The sequence below is a fragment of the Chiloscyllium punctatum genome, chromosome 2, assembly GCF_047496795.1.
Source record: "Chiloscyllium punctatum isolate Juve2018m chromosome 2, sChiPun1.3, whole genome shotgun sequence".
NCBI classification, from domain to species: domain Eukaryota; kingdom Metazoa; phylum Chordata; class Chondrichthyes; order Orectolobiformes; family Hemiscylliidae; genus Chiloscyllium; species Chiloscyllium punctatum.
The window spans coordinates 47157471-47181401 of record NC_092740.1 but is presented as its reverse complement, the minus strand read 5'-3'; the positions used below and the strand labels follow the sequence as shown (position 1 = coordinate 47181401).

The window sequence follows — 23931 nt, the reverse complement described above, 5'->3', positions numbered from 1 at the left end:
TGCTGGTGGAGGGTTGCTTTTGAGACTGGAGGCCTGTGACCACAAGGGTCAGTGCTGGGTCGACTGCTTTTCATCAGTAAAATAAATAACTTGGATGTGAACGTAGGAGGTATAGCTAGTAAGTTTGCAGATGACACCCAAAATTGGAGATGTAGTGGACAGTGAAGAAGATTACCTCAGATTACAATGGGACCTTGATCAGATGGGCCAATAAGCTGAGGAGTGGCAGCTGGAGTTTAATCTAAATAAATGTGAGGTGCTGCATTTTGGAAAAGCAAATCAGAGCAAGACTTATACATTTAATGGTAAGGTCCTAGGGGGTGTTGCTGAACAAAGAGACCTTGGAGTGCAGGTTCATAGTTCTTTGAAAGTGGAGTCGCAGGTAGGTAGGATCGTGAGAAGGCATTTGGTATGCTTTCCTTTACTGGTCAGAGCATTGAATATAGGAGTTGGGAGGTCATGTTGTGACTGTACAGGACTTTGGTTCGGCCACTTTTGGAATGTTCCGTGCAATTTTGGTCTCCTTCCTATCAGAAGGATGTTGTGAAAATTGAAAGGGTTCAGAAAAGATTTACAAGGTTGTTGCCAGGATTGGAGGATTTGAGCTACTGGGAGATGCTGAATAGGCTGGGGCTGTTTTCCCTGGAGCATCAGTGGCTGAGGAGATGATCTTATAGAAGTTTATAAAATCATGAGAGGCATGGATAGGATAAACAGACATGGTCTTTTCACTGAGATGGGGGAGTCCAAAACTAGAGAGCATAGGTTCAGGGGGGAGAAATTTATAAGGGACCTACAAGGCAACATTTTCACGCAGAGAGTGTTGCATGTATGGAATGAGCTGCCAGAGGAAGCAATGGAGGCTGGTACAATTACAGCATTTAAAAGGCATTTGGATGGATATATGAATAGGAACGGTTTAGAGGGATATGGTCCAAGTGCTCGTAAATGGGAACAGATTAGGTTAGGATATCTGATCGCCATATACAGGTTGGACCGAAGTGTCTGTTTCTATGCTGTATATCTCTATGACTCTATAAGTCACATTTCCAAAATAACTTAAGGTTTTATATTTTTAAAAAATGACATCTCAGCTCAAACAATGCATTAAGGGTGTGAGGTTAGAGTCTGTCCATATCCCAACATTGAGTCAGACTGGTTCTATTTCCAAAGTAGGGATTGGTAGAATGATACATGGACTAATTGCCCACAGCTTATGTGCTTTTTGAACAAACTAGTGTGACTGCAAATAAAAGTCTGCAAATGTAAATTCGCCCATATATATGTGTGTGGGGAGGGGGTGGTGGTGGGGGGAGAAAGAGTGCTGCCCCACTGGCATGCCCATCACCTGCCCTGCCTTATTTCCCAAGAGTAGGTCATGTTTTGCACCTTCTCTAGTAGGTACATCCACCTACTGAATCAAAACATTTGCTTGTACACACTGAACAAATTTCTTTCCATCTGAGCCCTTACTACTAGGGTAGTCCTAGACTATGTTTGGAAAGTTAACTCCCCATCATTCTCAATTTCCTCTTGACTGCTGGGGGTGTATAGTACAATAGCAATAAGGTGATCATCCCTTCCTTATTTCTCAGTTCCACCCAAATAACTTGCCTGGATGTATTCCCAGGAATGTCTTCCCTAAGTACAACCATAATGTTATCCCGAATCAAAACCGCCACTTTGCCCCCTTCCCCCACTTTCGATCCTTCATGTAGCATCTATATCCTGGAACAGCATAGAGATGTATAGCATGGGAACAGACCCTTTGGTCCAACTTGTCCATGCTGACTAGATACCCGAACCCAATCTAGTCCCACCTGCCAGCACCCAGTACATATCCCTCCAAACCCTTCCTATTCATATACCCATCCAGATGCCTTTTAAATGTTGCAATTGTACCAACCTCCACCACTTCCTCTGGCAGCTCATACCATACATGTATCACCCTTGTGTGAAAATGTTGCCTGTTGGGTTTCTTTTATATCTTTCCCCTCTCACCCTAAACCTATGCCCTCTAGTTCTGGACTCCCCAACCCCAGGGAAAAGACTTTGTCTATTTATCCTATCCATGCCCCTCATGATTTTGTAAACCTCTATAAGTCAAGCCTCAGCATCTGACGCTCCGGGGAAAACAGCCATAGCCTATTCAACTTCTCCCTATAGCTTAAATCCTCCAACCCTGGCAACATCCTTGTAAATCTTTTCTGAACCCTTTCAAGTTTCACAACATCGTTCAGATAGAAAGGAGATCAGAATTGCACGTAATATTCCAACAGTGGACTAACCAATGTCCTCTACAGCTGCAACATGTACTCAAAACTCTGACCAATAAAGGAAAGCATACCAAACGCCTCCTTCACTATCCTATCTACCTGCGCCTCCACTTTCAAGGAGCTATGAACCTGCACTGTAAGGTCTCTTTGTTCAGCAACACTCCCTGGGATCTTACCATTAAGAGTATAAGTCCTGCTAAGATTTGCTTTCCCAAAATGCAGCACCTCGCATTTATCTGAATTAAACTCCATCTGCCACTTCTTAGCCCATTGGCCCATCTGATCAAGATCCCGTTGTAATCTGAAGTAACCTTCTTCGCTGTCCACTACACCTCCAATTTTGGTGTCATCTGCAAACTTATTAATTATACCTCATATGCTCACATCCAAATTATTTATATAATTGAGAAAACATAGTAGACCCAGCACCAATCCTTGTGGCACTCCACTGGTCACAGGCCTCCAGTCTGAAAAGCAATCCACTACCACCACCCTCTGTCTTCTACTTTTGAGCCAGTTCTATATCCAAATGGCTAGTTCTCCCTGTATTGCATGAGTTGTGACCTTGCTAACCAGTCTCCCATGGAGAACCTTGTCAAATGCCTTACCGAAGTCCATATAGATTACGTCTACTGCTCTGCCCTCATCAATCCTCTTTGTTACTTCAAAAAACTCAATCAAGTTTGTGAGACATGATTTCCCACGTACAAAGCCAGATTGCCTATCCCTAATCAGTCTTTGCCTTTCCAAATACATATACATCCTGTCCATCAGGATTCCCTCCAACAACTCACCCACCACCTCACCCACCACCGACATCAGGCTCACTGCTCTATAGTTCCCTGGCTTGTCCTTACCACCTTTCATAAACAGTGGCACCATATTAGCCAACCTCCAGTCTTCCAGCACCTCACCTGTGACTATCGGTGGTACAAATATCTCAGCAGGAGGCCCAGCAATCACTTCCCTAGCTTCCCACAGAATTCTAGGGTACACATGTTCAGGCCCTTGTGGATATATCCACTTTTATGCGTTTCAAGACATCCAGCACTTCCTCCTCTGTAATATGGACATTTTGCAAGATGTCACTATCTATTTCCTTACATTCTATATCTTCCAAGCTCACTAGTTTAAATTCTCCCAAGCAGCTCTAGCAAATCTCCCTGGCAGTATTATAGTCCTCTTCCAATTTAGGTGCAATCCGTCCTTCTTGTACTGGTCACTCCTACCCCAAAGGAGATTCTAATGATCCAAAAATGTGAATTCTTTTCCCATACACCAGCTCCTCAGCCACGCATTCAAGTTGCCAGTCCTGTCTATCCCTGAGCTACGTCTCCATAATTGCTACAATATCCCAGTTCCATGTTCCTAACCATGCCCTGAGTTAATCTGCCTAACCTGTTAGGTCTCTTGCATTAAAATAAATGCACTTTAATTTACCACTCCTACATTGTTCTTTAAGGAGAAAGTGAGGACTGCAGATGCTGGAGATCAGAGCTGAAAATGTGTTGCTGGAAAAGCGCAGCAGGTCAGGCAGCATCCAAGGAACAGGAGAATCTTCCCTGAAGAAGGGCTTATGCCCGAAACATCGATTCTCCTGTTCCTTGGATGCTGCCTGACCTGCTGCGCTTTTCCAGCAACACATTTTCAGCTACCTTGTTCTTTACTTTGTTCCTGTCTGCCCCGTGTGTTTGACTTACTCCTTTTTCCAACTGTACCAGTCTTAGACCAATCTCTTTCCTTATTATCTTGCTGGGGACCAACCCCCACTAGTTTAAGTCCTCCCAAGTAGCTCTTGCAAATCTCCCCACTGGAATGTTAATTAGTACCTTTCCAATTCAGGTGCAATCTGTCCTCCTCGTACAGGTTTTGTTTACCCCAGAAGACATTCAATGATCCAAAAATGTGAATCCTTCTCTTCTGCACCAGCTCCTCAGCCATACATTCATCTGCTCTATCCACCTACTCCTACCTTCATTAGCCTGTGGGACAGGGGATAATCTAGATATTACTACCCTCAAGGACCTACTATTAAAATTTCTGCCTAACTTCCTAAATTCTCTCCTCAAATCTTGTGCTTTTCTCTTCCTATGCCATCAGTTCCAATGTGTACTAGTCCCTCTCCCCTTTGAGAATATTCTGCAATCTCTCCAAGATATCTTTGATCCTGGCTCCAGGAAAGTGAAACACCATACTGATGCCTCGCTATCGGCTGCAGAATCATCTGTCTGTGCCTCTGACTAGAGAGTTCCCTATCACAATCGATCGCTTGGAACCTGGTGTACCCCTCATTAAATTAGAGTCGGTCTCAATACCAGAAACCTGGCTGTCAGTGCCACATTCCCTTGAGAGTCCGTCACCTCCTACATTTTCGAAAATTGCATACTTGTTTTGGGATTGGGATAGCTACAACAGACTCTTGCACTACCTGTCTCCCCCTCCTACCTTTCCTGGTGGTTACCCATCCACCTGACTGTATCTTCAGTTTATCTCCCTCCCTGTAACTGCTATCCATTATACCCTCAAGCTCCTGTAAATTCCTCAATGCCTCTAACTGCCACTCCAACCGATACATGCAATCTGGTGGGATTTGCAACCAAACATACTGTCAACATCATCTCAGTAACATGAAAACTCTCCCTCATCTCCTACTTCCAACAGGAAGAATATATCACTCCACTAAAGGCTATCTTTGCACCCTAACAATCCACAGACCCAGAAAATAGCACAGTCTTACTGTTCTAAAAACACTGCTCCAGTACATGTTTTTTTGTTTTTAAAGTTTAATCAAGAGACAGATCTCAATAAAAACATAATTAAAAAACCCACTCTACTCACTATTATGGATTTACAAAAGAAAAACAGTAAAGTTATATAAAGGTGAGATAATTTGGAGAGCCCACACAAATACATTTGGCAGAACAGCTCTCTGTCATATAAAAACTATGAAGAAATTATTTCTGCAAATCCCTTAAAGTCAGGGACAGTTAGGGTGTAGGTTTGATATCCAGACATTTCATTACCTGGCTAGGTAACATCATCAGTGACAACCTCCAAGTGAAGCAAAGCTGTTGTCCCCTGCTTTCTATTTATATGTTTGTCTTGGATGGGGTTCCTGGAGTTTGTGGTGATGTCATTTCCTGTTTGTTTTCTGAGGGGTTGGTAGATGGTATCTAGATCTATGTGTTTGTTTATGGCGTTGTGGTTGGAGTGCTGGGCCTCTAGGAATTCTCTGGCATATCTTTGCTTAGCCTGTCCCAGGATAGAGATGTTGTCCCAGTTGAAATTTTTTTTCTCCGTGTGTAGGGCTACGAGGGAGAGAGGGTCGTGTCTTTTTGTGGCTAGCTGGTGTTCGTGTATCCTGGTGGCTAACTTTCTTCCTGTTTGTCCTACGTAGTGTTTGTGGCAGTCCTTGCATGGAACTTGTAGATGACGTTGGTTTGTACTGGGATGTACTGGGTCTTTTACGTTTGTTAGTTTTTGTTTGAGTGTGTTGGTGGGTTTGTGTGCTACTAGGAATGATTCAAACTAGCAGCAGCGGCACGAGTAAACATGGTGCCAGACAGGGGGGCCTTGGTAGTCTGGCTGTCATTTCTGAAACTTCTTTGATGTATGGTAAGTTAGTTGAGGTGCTAGAAATTAAATAAATCTAACCTCCAAATTCATAGGAGATCATTCGAGAAGTCTGTGTAATTTCCCTATTTGTGTACAAAGAACTCCTAACTTTTACACAAAACCTTTTTCCTCTGTCTCTCTCTGCAGAAGCTGTTACTGTCTGATGAACGGCCAACCTGTTCTGAACAGAGTTGCTGTAATCTTAACGCCAACCAAGTATCGCCCCGCAGTTTATGTTTGACTAGTCTGGAAGGATGAGAGGTTCTGGTGTTGGATTGGGGTGTACAAAGTTGAAAATCACACAACACCAGGTTATGGTCCAACAGGTTTAATTGGAAGCACTGGCTTTCTGAGCGCTGCTCTGCACAACCACCTGATGAAGGAGCGTCGCTCCGAAAGCCAGTGCTTCCAATTAAACCTGTTGGACCATAACCTGGTGTTGTGTGATTTTTTTTTAACTTTGTAGGTCCCGGTATATGTGGGTGGGCTCTGTGGAACAAACTGCAAGTCAATTCGCTGCGAGCAGGAGTGTTTGAGGTGGAGTCCCAAAGGTTGTGTCCCAGTGCAGGCGGCCCCGGGGTTTGCAGACTCACTCGCGCCGCCGCTCGCTCTGGAGCCGTTGGGGCCCCTGGCTGCAGGATGCTGCTGCACGCGCGGAACCTGCGGCTCTGCTTCCTCGGAGCGCGAGCCTGGCCTGCCCCACGACCCCGCCGTTACCACGGAGACAAAGTGGCGACGGTCGGATCGGAGCCCGACACCAACTCGGTCCTCTTCCAGGTAGGCCGCGCTTGCAGCCCCGGACTCGCCTGGAAACGTCCATTGGAGGGAGGGAAGTCACTGTGGACAGCACCGAGTAGCACGGGGTGGGGTGGAGTGGGTACATTGCAGCTTTCCCTGGTACTGAATCGCACAGGGAAGGATGTATGTGCACCAGTCATCACAAATACGACATCGCGAACATTTAAGTTGGTGACATTTCTTTTTAGTTTGGCTCATGTTTCTGTGACCCCTTCTGAAGTCCTTGAACTTGCAGCTGGTATCTGGCACCACCATGTTTACTCGTGCTGCTGCTGCTAGTTTGAATCATTCCTGCCCCAACACCAAGACAGGTAACAATCTTAAATGGCCATTCACCCATTGAGCCTGTGCCTGCAGACTGGCAGAGGGACCTGAATAGTCCAATTATCCAGCTCCTTCTGGTATCTCTGGCACTTTGCTGCCCTTTGTCCAATTCTGTTTTAAATGTTAGTATTGAATCCCTATTTTTATTACTTTTCCAATCGCTTTTTCTGTCGTGACAGTTTCTGCCTGCTGTTTGTCTCTTGATTTTCTACCACTGAGTATGGCAGTATTTAAGTTGATCTTGACAGCTCATGTTGTGCAATGGTGGCTGAATCATAGAATCACTACAGTATGGAAAGAGGATACTCAGCCACTTGTGTCTGCACTCACAGCGCCAGAGACCTGGGTTCAATTCCCGCCTCAGGCGACTGACTGTGTGGAGTTTGCACGTTCTCCCCGTGTCTGCGTGGGTTTCCTCCGGGTGCATCGGTTTCCTCCCACAGTCCAAAGATGTGCAGGTCAGGTGAATTGGCCATGCTGAATTGCCTGTAGTGTTAGGTATGGGGTAAATGTAGGGGTATGGGTGGGTTGCGCTTCGGCGGGTCAGTGTGGACTTGTTGGGCCGAAGGGTCTGTTTCCTAACTGTAATGTAATCTAATCTAATCTAATCTAACCCATCAAAGAGCACCCCACCCAGATACACCCTTGGACACTATGGACAATTTGGCATGGTTGGTCCACCTAACCTGCATACCTTTGGACTGTGGGAAGAAACTACAGTACCCAGAGGAAACCCATGCAGACATGAGCTAAATGTGCAAACACCACACAGATAGTTGCATAAGGCTGGAATCAAACCAGGTGCTGTGAGGCAGCAGTGCTAACTACTTAGCCATCATAGTGCCCACTATAGTGTCCTCCTCCTGGACCAAGTGGCCCCTTTGGAAAAACAGCTTCTAATTTTCCTCTTGGAAATGGTATACAGGAGTCATTATCGAGTTGAATAACTTTAAGGCCTGAGCACCTTTTCCCATGTTCTTACTCCAATTTCCATACAACAAGCCTTATCATCACATGGGCTAGTACCAGAAACAACCCATTGTCAGCCACTAATGGTCCCAGTGAACAACTTTTGATTTTGTCCAGACTGACCATTACCCATTCTTTTGTTTGTTCAACTGTTCTCTCTCTTGGCTTTATCAGTATCTATTGTTAATTCCTCCCCACACATCCCTCTCATCCTCAACATATTCCTAGCCACCCTTTCCCTAGCTACAGTCAGTTCTGAAGAAGGGTCACTGGACTGGGAAAGTTAACTTTTTTTTGTCTACCAATACTGCCAGACCTGCTGAATTTTCTATAATTTCTCTTTTTGTTTTATTTGAGTCACTTTAGCTGTGGCATCATTTGTAAGGGTCCTACTCTGGATCAAATGTGACACTTTTGGTTTCTGAATCTTCATGTACAGTTAATCATCTTCCTTGCAATTCATTGAATGATCTGGTGGTGGTGTGTACACTAACAGCATACTGCAATTTGATAACAAAATTGTACAAAACATTCAACGAGACATTATTTCTCCTTCAACCATCTACTTGTTCCATTCTGTGTAAATGGCACACATTCAAAGGTCAAATGATGTATGCGAGACACCGGCATATAATTGTAATTTGGGTGTAATTTCTTCAAAGGGTCTGTTTGATCACATGGGTTATATGAGCTGTAAGTCTTTTCCACACTAATAAACTTTAATCTTTTACGTAGACTTCTGGAATTTTGATAACACACTTTGATTTGCAATTTCACTCCATTTTCATTCATCCAAACAATGTTTGTGAATATGCACAAAATCTCTTACAGTAGAAATGAGTCTAAGCTTAAACATCATCCTGTTAGACATGGAAGCTGGTCCCAATCTGAATCTTGTCTTCTCATATCCAGTGGTTTTCATTAAAACTGTTTTTTCACTTCACACTTTGATTGCTGTGTGTGTTGAAGTTAATGAGTGTTACATCCATATTCCAACATACCATAATGGGTACTCATGTTTTCTGCAGGTGACTTATGAGGAATTGCTGGACACTGATAAATTTGATATCAAGTTTTTTTGGTAGTCTTTGAGCAGTCTTGATCTTTTGCTGCAGCACTAAACATTTTTGTTCCCTAGATCAGCTATACCAGCAAGCTTTTACTCTGAAATCTTTACAGAAGTGTGGGTTTGATTGGCCCAATTAAATGTGTATACGTGAATCACATTTGTGACAAATTAAAAAATGGTATGATTTGTAGCTTGAAGCCATCTTCATACTTCATTCATTTCTCCCACATAACTTCACAACATAGCCTCTACTTCTTATCAGTAAAATGTTTCGAGGGGGTGGTGGGGAAATACTTGTGGTTGAGTACTAATGCGAATGTTGCACATTGTGTTTGAAATGAGGAGTCATACACATTCAATGCAAAAACATGACTTTTGGGAAAGTAGCAACATACAACATGTCAACTTGTAAAGTGTAATTCATGTTCTTCTTGGTATGATTTCTGTTATTATGAGGCTACTTCTGCTGTCAATAAAGGACTTTGAAAACTGGTTCATTTGGAATATTGAGGAGGAATGGACTTTTTAATAAAGTCCATTAAACAGACACTTTGGATGCTTTTTTTTAAAGATACTTGCTTGAAGTCGCGTCTCAAACTCACTCTTTAGGCTGGTTTTACTAGATCATTTTATCAACGTGTGGTAAAGTAGCTAAGACATATGGTTACTTACCTTTATTACTCAAAGATTTTCCTTAGAGCAGAGAAGCTGAGGGGAAATTTAGTTGAGGTGTACAAAGTCCTAAGGGAATTCCTTTTTTTCCTTACTTAGGAGTTGTTAACTGTTTTAAGGTAAGGAGCAGGAGGTTTAGACAGGTTTGGAAAAAACTTTTCACCCAGTAGATTGTGGGTGTCCGGAGCTTACTGCTAAAAGTGATAGAAGTAGGAACCCCCGAGACGTGTAAGAACTTTTTAGGTGAACACTTGAAGCACCATTGCATTAAAGTCTATGGGCGAAGTATTAGAAAGTAGGATTGAATATATCACTGTTTGATGACTGGCAAGGGTGTGATAGGTTGAAGGGCCTTGTTCTGTGCTGTAAGTACTCAAGTTACATGCCTGACTTTCTTTGTAAATCAGCTTCTTCAGAGATGATACCTCTGGCATAGGTAGGAAGTGAGCCCAGGTTCCCTGGTCCAGAGGTAGGGCACTACCACTGCACCTCAAGACCCATCTAGTCTGAGTTTATGACTATTAGGAATTGTGGATTTTTGATATTGTTTGAAGTTCAGTTGATGTGTGACCTGCTGAAAGAAGTCACTCAATCTAGATTCTTCCATCTACTTGAAAGATATTTTGAGAATCCATAGATGTACAGCATGGGAACAGATCCTTCAGTCCAACCCGTCCATGCCGACCAGAGATTCCCAACCCAATCTAGTCCCATCTGGCAGCACACACCCCATATCCCTCCAAACCCTTCCTATTCATATACCCATTCAAATGCCTTTTAAATGTTGCAATTGTACCAGCCTCCACCACTTCCTCTGGCAGCTCATTCCATACACGTACCACCCTCTGTGTGAAAAAGTTGCCCCTTAGGTCTCTTTTATATCTTTCCCCTCTCACCCTAAACCTATGCCATCTAGTTCTGGACTCCCCCACCCCAGGGAAATGTCTTTATCTATTTATCTAAAATCTCTATAAGGTCACCCTTCAACATCTGACACTCCAGGGAAAACAGCCCCAGCCTGTTCAGCCTCTCCCTATAGCTCAAATCCTTCAATCCTGGCAACATCCTTGTAAATCTTTTCTGAATCCTTTCAGGTTTTGCAACATCTTTCCGATAGGAAGGAGACCAGAATTTCACGCAATATTCCAACAGTGGCCTAACCAATGTCCTGTAGGCGCAACATGACCTCCCAACTCCTGTACACAATACTCTGACCAATAAAGGAAAGCATACAAGCGCCTTCTTCACTATCCTATCTACCTGTGACTCCACTTTCAAGGAGCTATGAACCTGCACTCCAAGGTCTCTTTGTTCACCAACACTCCCTAGGACCTTACCATTAAGTGTATAAGTCCTGCTAAGATTTGCTTTCCCAAAATGCAGCACATCGCATTTATCTGAATTAAACTCCATCTGCCACTTCTCAGCCCATTGGCCCATCTGGTCAAGATCCTGTTGTAATCTGAGGTAACCTTCTTTGCTGTTCACTACACCTCCAATTTTGGTGTCATCTGCAAACTTACTAACTGTACCTCTTATGCTCACATCCAAATCATTTATGTAAATGACAAAAAGTAGTGGACCCAGCACTGATCCTTGTGGCACTCCACTGGTCACAGGCCTCCAGTCTGAAAAACAAACCTCCACCACTAACCTCTGTCTTCTACCTTTGAGCCAGTTCTGTATCCAAATGGCCAGTTCTCCCTGTATTCTATGAGATCTAACCTTGCTAACCAGTCTCCCATTGGGGAACCTTGTCAAATGCCTTACAGAAGTCCATATAGATCACATCTAATGCTCTACCCTCATCAATCCTCTTTGTTACTACTTCAAAAAACTCAATCAAGTTTGTGAGACATGATTTCCCATACACAAAGCCATGTTGACTATCCGTAATCAGTCCTTGCCTTTCCAAATACATGTATATCCTGTCCCTCAGGATTCCCTCCAACAACTTGCCCATCACCGACGTCAGGCTCACTGGCTTATAGCTCCCTGGCTTGTCCTTACCACCTTTCTTAAACAGTGGCACCACATTAGCAAACCTCCAGTCCTCTGACACCTCACCCATGACTATCAATGTTACAAATATCTCAGTAAGAGGCCCAGCAATCACTTCCCCAGCTTCCCACAGAATTCTAGGGTACACCTGATCAGGTCCTGGAGATTTATCCACCTTTATGCGTTTCAAGACATCCAGCACTTCCTCCTCTGTAATATGGATATTTTGCAAGGTGTCACCATCTATTTCGCTACTTTCTATATCTTCCATATCCTTTTCCACAGTAAATACTGATGCAAAATACTCGTTTAGTATCTCCCCCATTTTTTTGCAGCTCCACACAAAGGCTGATCTTTGAGGGGCCCTATTCTCTCCCTTGTTACCCTTTTGTCCTTAATATATTTGTAAAAACCCTTTGGATTCTCCTTAATTCTATTGCCAAAGCTATCTCATGTCCCCTTTTTGCCCTCCTGATTTCCCTCTTAAGTATACTCCTACTTCTTTTATACTGTTCTAAGGATTCACTCGATCTATCCCGTCTATACCTGACAAATGCTTCCTTCTTTTTCTTAACCAAACCCTCAATTTCTTTAGTCATCCAGCATTCCCTATACCTACCAGCCTTTCCTTACACCCAAACAGGAATATACTGTCTCTGGATTCTTGTTATCTCATTTTGGAGGCTTCCCATTTTCCAGCCGTCCCTTTACCTGCAAACACCTGCCCCCAATCAGCTTTTGAAAATTCTTGCCTAATACCGTCAAAATTGGCCTTTCTCCACTTTAGAACTTCAACTTTTAGATCTGGTCTTTCCTTTTCCATCTATTTTAAATCTAGTAGAATTAACTGACACCTCAGTCACCTGCCCTGCCTTATTTCCCAAGAGTAGGTCAGGTTTTGCACCTTCTCTAGTAGGTACATCCACATACTGAATCAGAAAATTTTCTTGTACAAACTTAACAAATTCCTCTCCATCTAAGCCCTTAACGCTATGGCAGTCCCAGTCTATGGTTGGAAAGTTAAAATCCCCTACCATAAGCACCGTATTATTCTTACAGATAGCTGAGATCTCCTTACAAGTTTGTTTCTCAATTTCCCTCTGACTATTAGGGGATCTATAATACAATCCCAATAAGGTGATGATTCCTTTCTTATTTCTCAGTTCCACCCAAATACCTTCCCTGGATGTATTTCCAGGAATATCCTCCTTTAGTACAGCTGTAATGCTATCTCTTATCAAAAACGTCACTTCTCCTCCTCTCTTGCCTCCCTTTCTATCCTTCCTGTAGCATTTGTATCCTAGAACATTAAGCTGCCAGTCCTGCCCATCCCTGGGCCATGTTTCTGTAATTGCTATGATATCCCAGTCCCAAATAGAGAGTTGGAAAACTGACATGGCTGTCCTTCTGAGAAGTTTCTGGAAGATTTCTTCTCTACATATCCTGTGTAAACTGCTTCTGAAAAGATCCTAGTGACACAGGAATCTGTCTTGTAGTCAGCCATCTACTTATACCAGGACACCAGGCATGCAGAGTACTTGTTTAATATCTCAGCTTTGTCATCTGCCTCATTCCTTTTTGTTTTCTAATTATACATCCTAAGTCGTTGATCTCAGCATTTGACCCAACAGAGCAATCCTTACCTCTTCTCCAGAACCATTTCTCGGGTCTTGATTTCACTCCATTCTTCTTGTGCCAAATTGGCAGCATGTCTTGAGCACCAGCTTCTGAGTCCAGTCCCTAATGGTTGCCTCTGGAGTATACCGTTACTTTTTCTTTCTACTTTATATGTAATCCCTTAGTGACAAACATAGGCAAAGAATAATTTTTCTGACCTATGCAACGATGCCTACATTTACCCTTTTATCCTTGAACACCACAACCACAATATTGGCAAAGGTATCCAATCATGAACGACTCAACTTCCTAATGTTGAATAGTGAATTGATGAAATTCATCAAATGATATTAAAAACTCCTGCAGTTAGTTTGTTTAATCTGAATCACATAGTGTGTAACATTCCTTTGAATTGTACAGTTCCAGCGCCATTCATGACTCCTCAGATACTGAAGCAGTCCATGTTCAGATGCAACAAGATCTGGACAATATCCAGGCTTGGGCTGACAAGTGCCAAGTGACATTCACACCACACAAATGCCAGGCTAGGACCAGCATCAATAAGAGACAATCTAACCACAGCCCCTTGACATTCAGTGGTGTTACCATCACTGAATCCCTCACTATCCACATCCTGGGGGTTATTATTGACCAGAAACTTAACTAGACTCATCATATAAACACAGTGGCTACAAGAGCAGTCAGGCGCTAGGAATACTGTGGTGAGTAACTCACCTCCTGACTCTCCAAAGCTTTCACCATCTGCAAGGCACAGGTCAGCAGTGTGATGGAATACTCCCCGCTTGCCTTGATGAGTGCAGCTTCAACAACTCAATGAGCTTGATACCATTCAGGACACTACATACACTCCCTCCACCATTGACGTTTAGTAGCAATAGTGTGGACCATCTATAAAATACACTGCAGAAATTCATGAAAGATCATCAGACAGCACCATCCAAGCCCACGATCACTTCCATCTAGAAGGACAAGGGCAGCAGATATATGGGAACCCCACCACCTTCAAGTAATCCTGGAATACCCTCTCTAATGGCATTATGGGTCAACCCATAGCACATGGACTGCAGCAGTTCAACAAGGCAGCTCACCACCCTCTTAAGGACACCTAGGGAAGGGCAATAAATGGTGGCCAGCCAGCGACTCCCACATCGCACAAATGAATAAAAAGAGTTTGGTTCTGAACTAAGCTCAAGCCCTATAACCTGCTTATTCTCACAGTTGCTTATTTCTAGCAAAATAGCCTGCTTCCATTGAGACTTCACTCCTGCTGTTGTGGAATCTTTATTCAGCTTTTGTTGTTTCCACACCTGACATTTTTGATTCCCTGCTTATCCATTGCTATTCTTCTGCATTCCAACTAGTATGAATTTCAAAACTTAGCAGCCCATCCTCTATTTTGCACAAAATATAACTGCCATCTCTCTAATCTCAGTTATTTCAATTTCTCCCAGTTTATAAAATTTGAAAGCTGTTTTTGCAAATCTTTTGACCTTCTCCTGTATCACTGCAACCCCCCTCAGCCTTCTGTCTTAACCCATGCTCTCATCTATCCAACCATCTCTGAGCTTCTCACACAGTTCTAGTTATTTTAATTGACCTGGTCAGCACGTTGTAACAGACATCTGAAGAATAGAAAGTGGTTGAGGCTAAAGCATTGAATGTTTTCAAGAAATAGAAAGTTGTTAGGGATAAAGTTCTTGGAACTGCCATCATGTTAAGGGTTTAGATGGAGAGGAATTTGTTAAGTGTGTACAATAAAATGTTCTGATTCAGTATGTGGATGTACCTAGAGAAGGTGCAAAACTTGACCTACTCTTTGGAAATAAGTTAGGACAGGTGACTGAGGTTTCAGTGGGGAAGCATTTTGGTGCCAGCAACCATAAATCTATTAGATTTAAAATAGTGATGGAAAAGGATAGACCATATCTAAAATTTGACGTTCTAAACTGGAGGAAGGCTAATTTTGATGGTATTAGGCAAGAACTTTCAAAAGCTGATTGGTGCAAATGTTTGCAGGTAAAGGAACGGCTGGAAAATGGGAAGCCTTCAGAAATGAGATAACTAGAGTCCAGAGACAGTATCTTCCTGTTAGAGTGAAAGGAAAGGCTGGTAGTTGTAGGGAATGCTGGATGACTAAAGAAATTGAATGTTTGATTAAGAAAAAGGAGGAAGCATATGTAAGGTATAGATAGGAGAGATCGAGTGACTTCATAGAAGAGTATCAAGGCAGTAGGAGTATACTTAAGAGGGAAATCAGGAGGGCAAAAAGCGGACATGAGATAGCTTTGGCAAATAGAGTTAAGGAGAATCCAAAGGGTTCTTACAAATACATTAAGGACAAAGGGATAACTAGGGAGAGAACAGGGCCCCTCAAAGGTCAGTAAGGCAGACTTTGTGTGGCAGACTCCTGTGGAGCCGCAGGAGATGGGGGAGCTGCTAAGCGAGTATTTTGCATCAGTGTTTACTGTGGAGAAGAACATGGAAAATATAGAATGTAGGGAAATAGATGGTGACATCTTGAAAAAATGTGTATATTACAGAGGAGGAATTGCTGGGTGCCTTGAAACACATCAAAGTGGATAAATCCCCAGGACTTGATCAGGTGTACCCTAGAACTCTGGGAAGCTAGGGAAGTGATTGCTGGGCCTCTTACTGAGATATTTGTAACATTGATAGTCACGGGTGAGGTGCTAGAAGACTGGAGGTTGGCTAATGTGATACCATTATTTAATAAAGGTGGTAAGGACAAGCCAGGGAATGACAGACCAGTGAACCTGATGTCGGTAGTGGGCAAGTTGTTGGAGGGAATCCGGAGGGATGGGATTTGCATGTATTTGGAAAGGCAAGGACTGATTAAGGATAAAATCAACTAGGCGAAAGTGAGGATTGTAGATGCTGGAGATTAGAGTTGAGAGTGTGGTGTTAATTACGGATAATCAACATGGCTTTGTGCATGGGAAATCATGTCTCACAAACTTGATTGAGTTTTTTTGAAGAAGTAATAAAGAGGATTGATGAGGGCAGAGCAGTGGAGGTGATTTATATGGACTTCAGAAAGGCGTTCGACAAGGTTCCCCATGGGAGATTGTTTAGCAAGGTTTGATCTCATGGAATATAGAGAGAACTAGCCATTGGATACAGAACTGGCGCGAAGGTAGAAGACAGCGGGTGATGGTGGGTTGCTTTTCAGACTGGAGGCCTGTGACCAGTGGAGTGCCACAAGGATCAGTCATGGGTCCACTACTTTTTGTCATTTTATGTAAATGATTTGGATATGAACAGAGGAGTTAGTACATTTGCTGATGACACCAAAATCGGAGGCATAGTGGACAGTGAAGAAGGTTACCTCCGCTTACAACAGGATATTGATCAAATGGGTCAATTGGCTGAGGATTGGCAGATGGAGTTTAATTCAGATAAATGCGAGGTGTTGCATTTTGGGGTATCAACTCTTAGCAGGACTTATACACTTAATGGTAAGGCCCTAGGGCGTGTTGGTGAACAAAGAGACCTTGGAGTGCAGGTTCATAGCTCCTTGAAAGTGGAGTCATAGGTAGATAGGATAGTGAAGAAGGCGTTTTGTATGCTTTCCTTTATTGAACAGAGCATTGAGTATAGGAGTTTGGAGGTCATGTTGCAGCTGTACAGGTAATTGGTTAAGCCACTTTTGGAATATTGCATGCAATTCTGGTCTCATTCCTTTTGGAAGAATGTTGTGAAACTTGAAAGGATTCAGAAAAGATTTACAAGAATGTTGCTAGAATTGGAGGATTTGAGCTATAGGAAAAGGCTAAATAGGCTGGTGCTGTTTTCCTTGGAATGTCGGAGGCTGGGGGGTGACCTCATTGAGGTTTATAAAATCATGAGGGGCATGGATAGGATAAATAGACAAAGTCTTTCCCTTGGGGTAGGGGAGTTCTGAACTAGAGGGCATACGTTTAGGGTGAGAGGGGAAAGATATAAAAGGGACCTCAGGGGCAGCTTTTTCACATAGCGGGTAGTGTGTGTAAAGAGTGAGCTGCCAGCGAAGTTGTGGAGGCTGGTACAATTGCAACATTTAAAAGGCATCTGAATGGAGATGTGAATAGGAAGGGTTTAGAGGGATTTGGGCCATGTGCTGGCATATGGGACTAGATTAGGTTGGAATATCTGGTCAGCATGGACAAGTTCGACTGAAAGGTCTGTTTCCGTGCTGTACATCTCTGTGATACTGTGACTATATGAAGGGATCAAAGAATATGGGGAGAAAGTGAGGACAGATACTGAGTTGTATGGCGAGGACTGCAGATGCTGGAGATCAGAGTTGAGATTGTGGTGCTGGAAAAGCACAGCTGGTCAGCCAACATCTGAGGAGCAGGAAAATTGACATTTCAGGCAAAAGTTCCTGATGAAGGGCTTTTGCCCGAAACATCGATTTTCTTGCTCCTCGGATGCTGCCTGACCTGCTGTGCTTTTCCAGCACCACTCTCTCAACTGAGTTGGATGATCAGCCATCTTGTCAACCTTACCTGAATATAAAACCTCAATTTGTGACTCATTCTTTTTCCTCTTAAAGATAAAATGAAATAATATGAAATTACAGTCACTTAGCTTGGTGTTCCTTTGTGTTTAGTTGTTTGATAAATTCTGTCACATTACTCATAATTAAATTTATCTTTTCTTGTCCTTATTTGGATCAACAACATACTCCTGAAATTTGCCTTTCAAAATCTCCTGCCTATGGGACTTTCTGCTTCTCCCAGTCAAAGTGAAATTAAAGTCTCTATTCTATTCACTCTGGCTTTGCACAAACATGCTGCTACTTATTCATTACAATCAAGAGATCTGTAGACAACTCCCACCAAAATATTTTGTGTGTTTTTGTTCTTCAGTTCTACCTAGAGAGCCTTATTCTGCCTTCTTGCTATGCTAACATATCCTTATGTTAATGATGTGTTTTTTTTAACCAACATTGTTATTAATCCTTTGCTAATTTTCATGTCTTTTCCAAGGATATTATAACTCTGACCACTTCTACGAGAAAAACCCGCCAGTGCTAAGTGTGAAATTATTTCCCTGAACCGAACCTTGCTGGTAGCTTTGGTCTAGTCTTCAAGCTTTGGAACTTGTTTTCGCGCAATACATGCTCCATTCATTGGCCACTCAGTTAAGATAGCTCTGTGGCAGCAAAACCATTTTCTAGAATACTTAATAGTTCAATATCCTGTTGGGTTTCTAGTGGTTGGACATTTTGACCATTAAATCTACTACGATTGTGTGATAACATAATTTCATCCTTAGTTGCTTTTCATTCATAGAATGTGGGTATCACTGGCTCAGACAGGGATTGCTCATCCCTAATTGTCCTGAAAAAAAAACCTGTGGTGAGCCACCTTCTTGAACTGTTCTTGGTGTATAGGTGCATAGCCTCTGCTATTAGAAAGCAAGTTGTAGAATTTTAATCCAACAACCATGAAGGAACAATTGTATAATTCCAAGTGAAGATGATGAGGCGACCCTACAAGTGGTGGTGTTCCTATAAATCAGTTACCCTCGCTCTTCTAAGTAGTAGAGTTTGTGCATTAGAAGATGCTTTTGGAGAAGAATTGGTGAATTGCTGCAGTTCATCTTATAGATAGCATACACTGTTGCCACTGTGCTCCGGTGGGGTGAAGAGAGTAAATCTTGAAGACAGTGGATGGGGTGCTAATCAAGTGGATTGCTTTGTCCTAAATGATGACCTTATTGTGTTGTTGAAGCTGCACATATCCCGGCAAGATTAGATTATTCCATCACATTCTTGCCTTGTATAGATGGTGGACAGGCTTTAGGGAGGAAGGTAGTCATACAAGACTGAGAACTCCTCGTCTCTGACTTGCTGTTGTAGCCATATTGTTTATTTGTCAGTGCAGTTCAGTTTTTGGTCAGTGGTAACCTTCAGGGTGTTGTCAGTAGGGACTCATTGATGAAAATGCTACTGAATATTAACAGAAGATGGTTGGATTCTCTCTTGGAGTTACAAATGACACTGAACATTGCGAGATTAACAATGAACATCCCCATTTCTGATGTGATAATGGACGGAAGGTCATTCATGTGGCAGGTGAAGATGACTGACCCTAGCTCACTGTCCTGAGGAATTCATGCAACTATGTCCTTTGACTGAAATAATTGAACTCCAAATATCATAGCCACCTTTCTTTCTGCTAGGTAGACTCCAACAAATGGAGAGTTTTTGCGGATTCCCATTGACTTGTTTTTCTCCGGCTTCTTGATACTTGGTCAGATGCTGCCTTATTGTCAACGGCAGTCACTTTTGCGTAGTCCTTGGAGTTCAGCTTTTTTGTCCAAGGCGAGAATGAGGTTAGGGACAGAGGATTCGTCTTGAATACCTGCAGCTGGATGGTATTGTTGATGAATTCTTCCATCGGTTTTCTGATGATCAGGAGGATGATAGTTGGCTGGATTGGCTTTGTCCTGCTTATACACAATATACATGGGCAGTTTTCCACAGTGCTGGGCAAACGTTGATGTTATACTTGGCTTGTTGTCTGGTTACTTCTGGAGCACATGCCTTCAGTTCTAAAGAAGTGTGATATTGGACTCAAAACATTAACTTTTTCTCTCCACAGATGTTGCCAAATGTGGTAGGTATCTCCAGCATTTCCTGTTTTTATTTCAGATTTCCAGCACTGCAGCAATTTGATTTTATCACAGTACTACTGGTGACACAATACATGTGCACTATGCACTTTTTAAAATTGCGCGTGTGCTGATTTCAGGGCCGGGTTGGGGGTGGGGGGGGGGTGGGAGGGGGAGGGGGAGGGAGAGGGAGGGGAGCAGAGGAGCAGATCAGGACCAGGAAATGTTGGGTGAGAGAGATCCAGACCCAGCAGTGGTGTGTGTGTTGAAGTGGGAGATGACTTGGGGCAGGGTGACACTAGGGCATTCAGACTCACAAGATGGCTGCTGAGCCATCAGTTGGCTACTTGACACGTAAGGTGGCCGCGGACCACAATCTGGAGAGAGACAGCAAATACAGACACTTCCTGGGGCCACCAGAATGCCAGCACAAAGCAACTAATTTCCTAATGTGGCCAGTACTAAAGCCTGATGGGAGCTACAGGCACACTATTGATTATACAGGATTAAATAAGGTCACCCCCAAATTGCACCCCATTGTAGCAGACCCCTCCACCATCTTTAGCGGCTTGGCCCCTGAGTGCAAGATTTTTACTGTTTTAGACATAGCTTATAGTTTCTAGTCTCACCCATTATACCCGGAGTCCCAGAATAAATTCGCTTTTACAGTAAAGAAATGACGACAGTACATGTGGACTTGCCTGCCACAAGGGTTCCACAACACCCCAGCATTTTTCACAGAGTGATGAGCAACATTCTGAAGAGAGTAGATTTACCAGAAGGTAGCACCGCCCTCCAATATGTAGATGATAGCCTAATTGCCTCAAAGTCCGGGCCAGGACACCAGGAAGTTTTATTTCTCGTCTTGCCTGAATTGGCAATTGCAGGGTTAAAGGTCGGCCTCAAAAGGCACAGGTTGGCAAAACGCAAGTCTTATACTTGGGCCACCTTATATGCCAGGGACTCAAAGAAATGTCCAGTGACCGCAAGAAGGCAATCCAAGAGATGCCATGACCTGCCACTGTCAGAGGAGTCAGGAAGGTCATGGGGCTATTCAACTACAGTCGGAGCTTTATTCCCGAGTTGGCAAAATTGGCTGAACCGATCCAGAAATTAACGAAAGGAGGCAAGCCCGCCTTGGAACCTGTAACCTGGGGCCCAGAACAGGAGGAGGCATACAGTCAGCTTAAAACTTGACTCATATCAGCTAGGGCTGCCAGATCCCAACAATGATTTTTACATTCGCTGTAATAATGAGGGAGGGTTTTACTCTGCAGTGGTCACCCAAGACCACAGTAGCAGGAGAAGGCCCATAGGGTACTACTCAACTACAGAAGGGCCAGTAGTCACCAGCTTGCCCAGGTGCATAGCAGCCTTAGACAACGCTGCTTGGTCCGTTAGGGTTAGCAAGCCCATAGTAATAACTGGGAATGTCATCCTCCACACTAAACACACCCTAATAGAGATGCTAAACACAGGAAAACTGAGGGCCGTCTCCAAGGGCAAAGTGGGAGGCAGTTCTTTTACCTCCAAGTCGGTTCGTGGTAATAGTTAGGGCTATGGGAGAAAACCCAGCTGACGGAATTCTGGATGCAGGGGAACTGCACAACTGTGGGGATATAGATGGGGATGAGGATAAGGGACGAGTAAAAGATATTCCCCTAGACATAGCGGAGGAGACCCTCTTTGTGGTCGGGTCATGAAAGTACATAGCAGGGTCGCCCCGAACAGCATGGGCTGTGGTAAATGATAAATTAGAAACAGTCCAGAAGGATTGATGGAAGTCAGTCCGCATAGGTAGCAGCACTGGTAGCACTCACCAAAGCACTGGAACTAGCAAAAGGAAAAACCGTGAACGTATATACCGACAGTAAATATGCCTTCGGTGTAGTCCACGACTACATGGTGGCATGGGGTAGAAGAGGGTTCACCACTGCAGGGGCAACCCCTATCAGACACCGATTAAGAAATCAGGCACTATTCCGTGCCAGTGAACAGCCAAAAGAGGCTACAGTAATAAAAATAAAAGTCCTTCAAAAGGAGCCAGCAAAAGAGACGGCAAATTGGCCTAAACTTCAAAGGACACCAGGCAGCAGACCAAGCAGCTCAGAAAGCCAGAGAGCAAGAAACTATTACAAGACTGCAATAGCCACTATTAAATTAGCAAAAGGTGCTATCCAAATTCACCAGCTACAGGGGAACACCCCGCAGGGAGACTGATTGCAATGGAAACTGCAGGGGGCATTCAAATGGGAGGATGGTATCTGGAGGTGAGCAGACAAGGGGTAGCACCAGCGTATATACAGAACACATTGCTCAAACTGCATCACGGGATCTCCCATACAGGTAGAGAGGCCATGATAGCAAGCAATAGAGAGAGTGGTGATGGAAGGGAATGGGAAGAGAAGTGGCCAAGTACTGCCGCAGATGCATGGTTTGTACACAACATAACCCAGGGAGACCCATAAAAGTAAAGATGGGACACCAGCCCAGACCACGGGGACCCTGGGACTACCTTCAGATAGATTTTACAGTGCCAATACCAGCTTCCCGTGGGGAAACGTACTGCCTGGTCGTCATAGACCAATTCACCCAGTGGGTAGAAGCATATCCTGATCGAAAGCTACTCAGCATTCGACAAAAATTTCACATTCTCTATCAGCCCCCGAGTTCAGGGATGGTAGAGAGAATGAATAAAACGCTCAAAAATACTTTAGCTAAGGTTATACAAACCTCAGGCAGAACATGGGCTGAAGTGCTGTCAGCCATACTAATGAAATTAAGAGCCACCACAAATCAGGCAACTAGGCTATCACCATATAAATTAATTATCGGGTGAGCAATGCAATTGCCAGAGATAATAATCAAGTGGCACTGATGTGGGTCCACTAAAAGACAAAATTCGGTGATATGTGATAGAATTGAGACTCCAATTGAAAGGGATGCGGAAATCTATAATTGATAAACAGGACAAAAAGGACAAAGCAGGGGAACACAAGATCTTCCCTGAGGTTCCAGCAGCAGGAAGCCACGTCCTGGTGTGAGCACTGCTCGACAAACCAGGCTTTGCCCCAAAATGGAATGGTCCATACGACATGGTAATAAATGGTGACACCTGTGCCTGTAGAGATACTAATGGAAAAGGCACATGGAAGCTCTGGACCCAACTGAAACCGTTTAGATTCCTGTGACCAAATTAATGTCACTGACCATTCCCCAGGTGCAAACAGGAATGGCGGACAAGACGGTCATCTCGGGGGAAGTACCGAAAACACAACAGAACAAACCACACAGAAGCATGACTGCACCTCCTGGCACAAGCAAAGACTTTGACTGATCACTTTATTTTGACTGCAAAATATATATATCTCACAGTGTTTAAGTGTCACAACTGTCAGGAGCATGTCAGGATTTGAGGATTACCTCTTGTCTAAAACCTACCTAAGTGTGCATGGGAACCGGGCTGTCTGCTATCCACTGCACTCAGTGGAATCCCTATTTGTGGCCAACCTAGTGTGGACCCTTCATGACTTGTATACAGTGGACACCTTGGGAGAGCCATGGAAAGGGCAGATAGGGAAATAAAAGCAGGGACTCCAGGGTAGATGTGTGCAGCTGGGCAGGACCACTGCCCCCCCCCCCAGCTAGGGAAGGGAAAACCCATTTAAAACCAGGTAATTAACCATTCTGTTTCACAGGACAAGGATGGGGATGTGTTAATGCCCTGGTTCTCAAAAATGGTTCATGTGTTCAGGCACAGTGCATTTATCAGTGCTATGCAGTCACCAGGGACAGTTTACCTGCACATGCAGTGAGCAGGCATGCTTGAATGTGACCGCGGGCAAACAATTCAAATGTGCTCAGTGCAATGGCACCCATGTCAGCTCTGCCACATGAAAGTACCCGTTCTATTCTCATCAGCTCAAGGGGAATCGGGCAATGTGGGTG

General features: G+C 43.7%; 1 protein-coding gene across 1 annotated transcript in view; it reads left to right on the top strand.

Moving 5' to 3' along the window:
- The first annotated feature begins 6432 nt into the window (after positions 1-6432).
- mccc2 (methylcrotonyl-CoA carboxylase subunit 2) overlaps positions 6433-23931 on the top strand; it is a 134217-nt gene continuing 116718 nt past the window's right edge. The window contains exon 1 of the mRNA XM_072581996.1: positions 6433-6668. Coding sequence (XP_072438097.1) covers positions 6531-6668 — 138 coding nt within the window. The 5' untranslated portion in view covers positions 6433-6530. The remainder of the gene's footprint in view (positions 6669-23931) is intronic.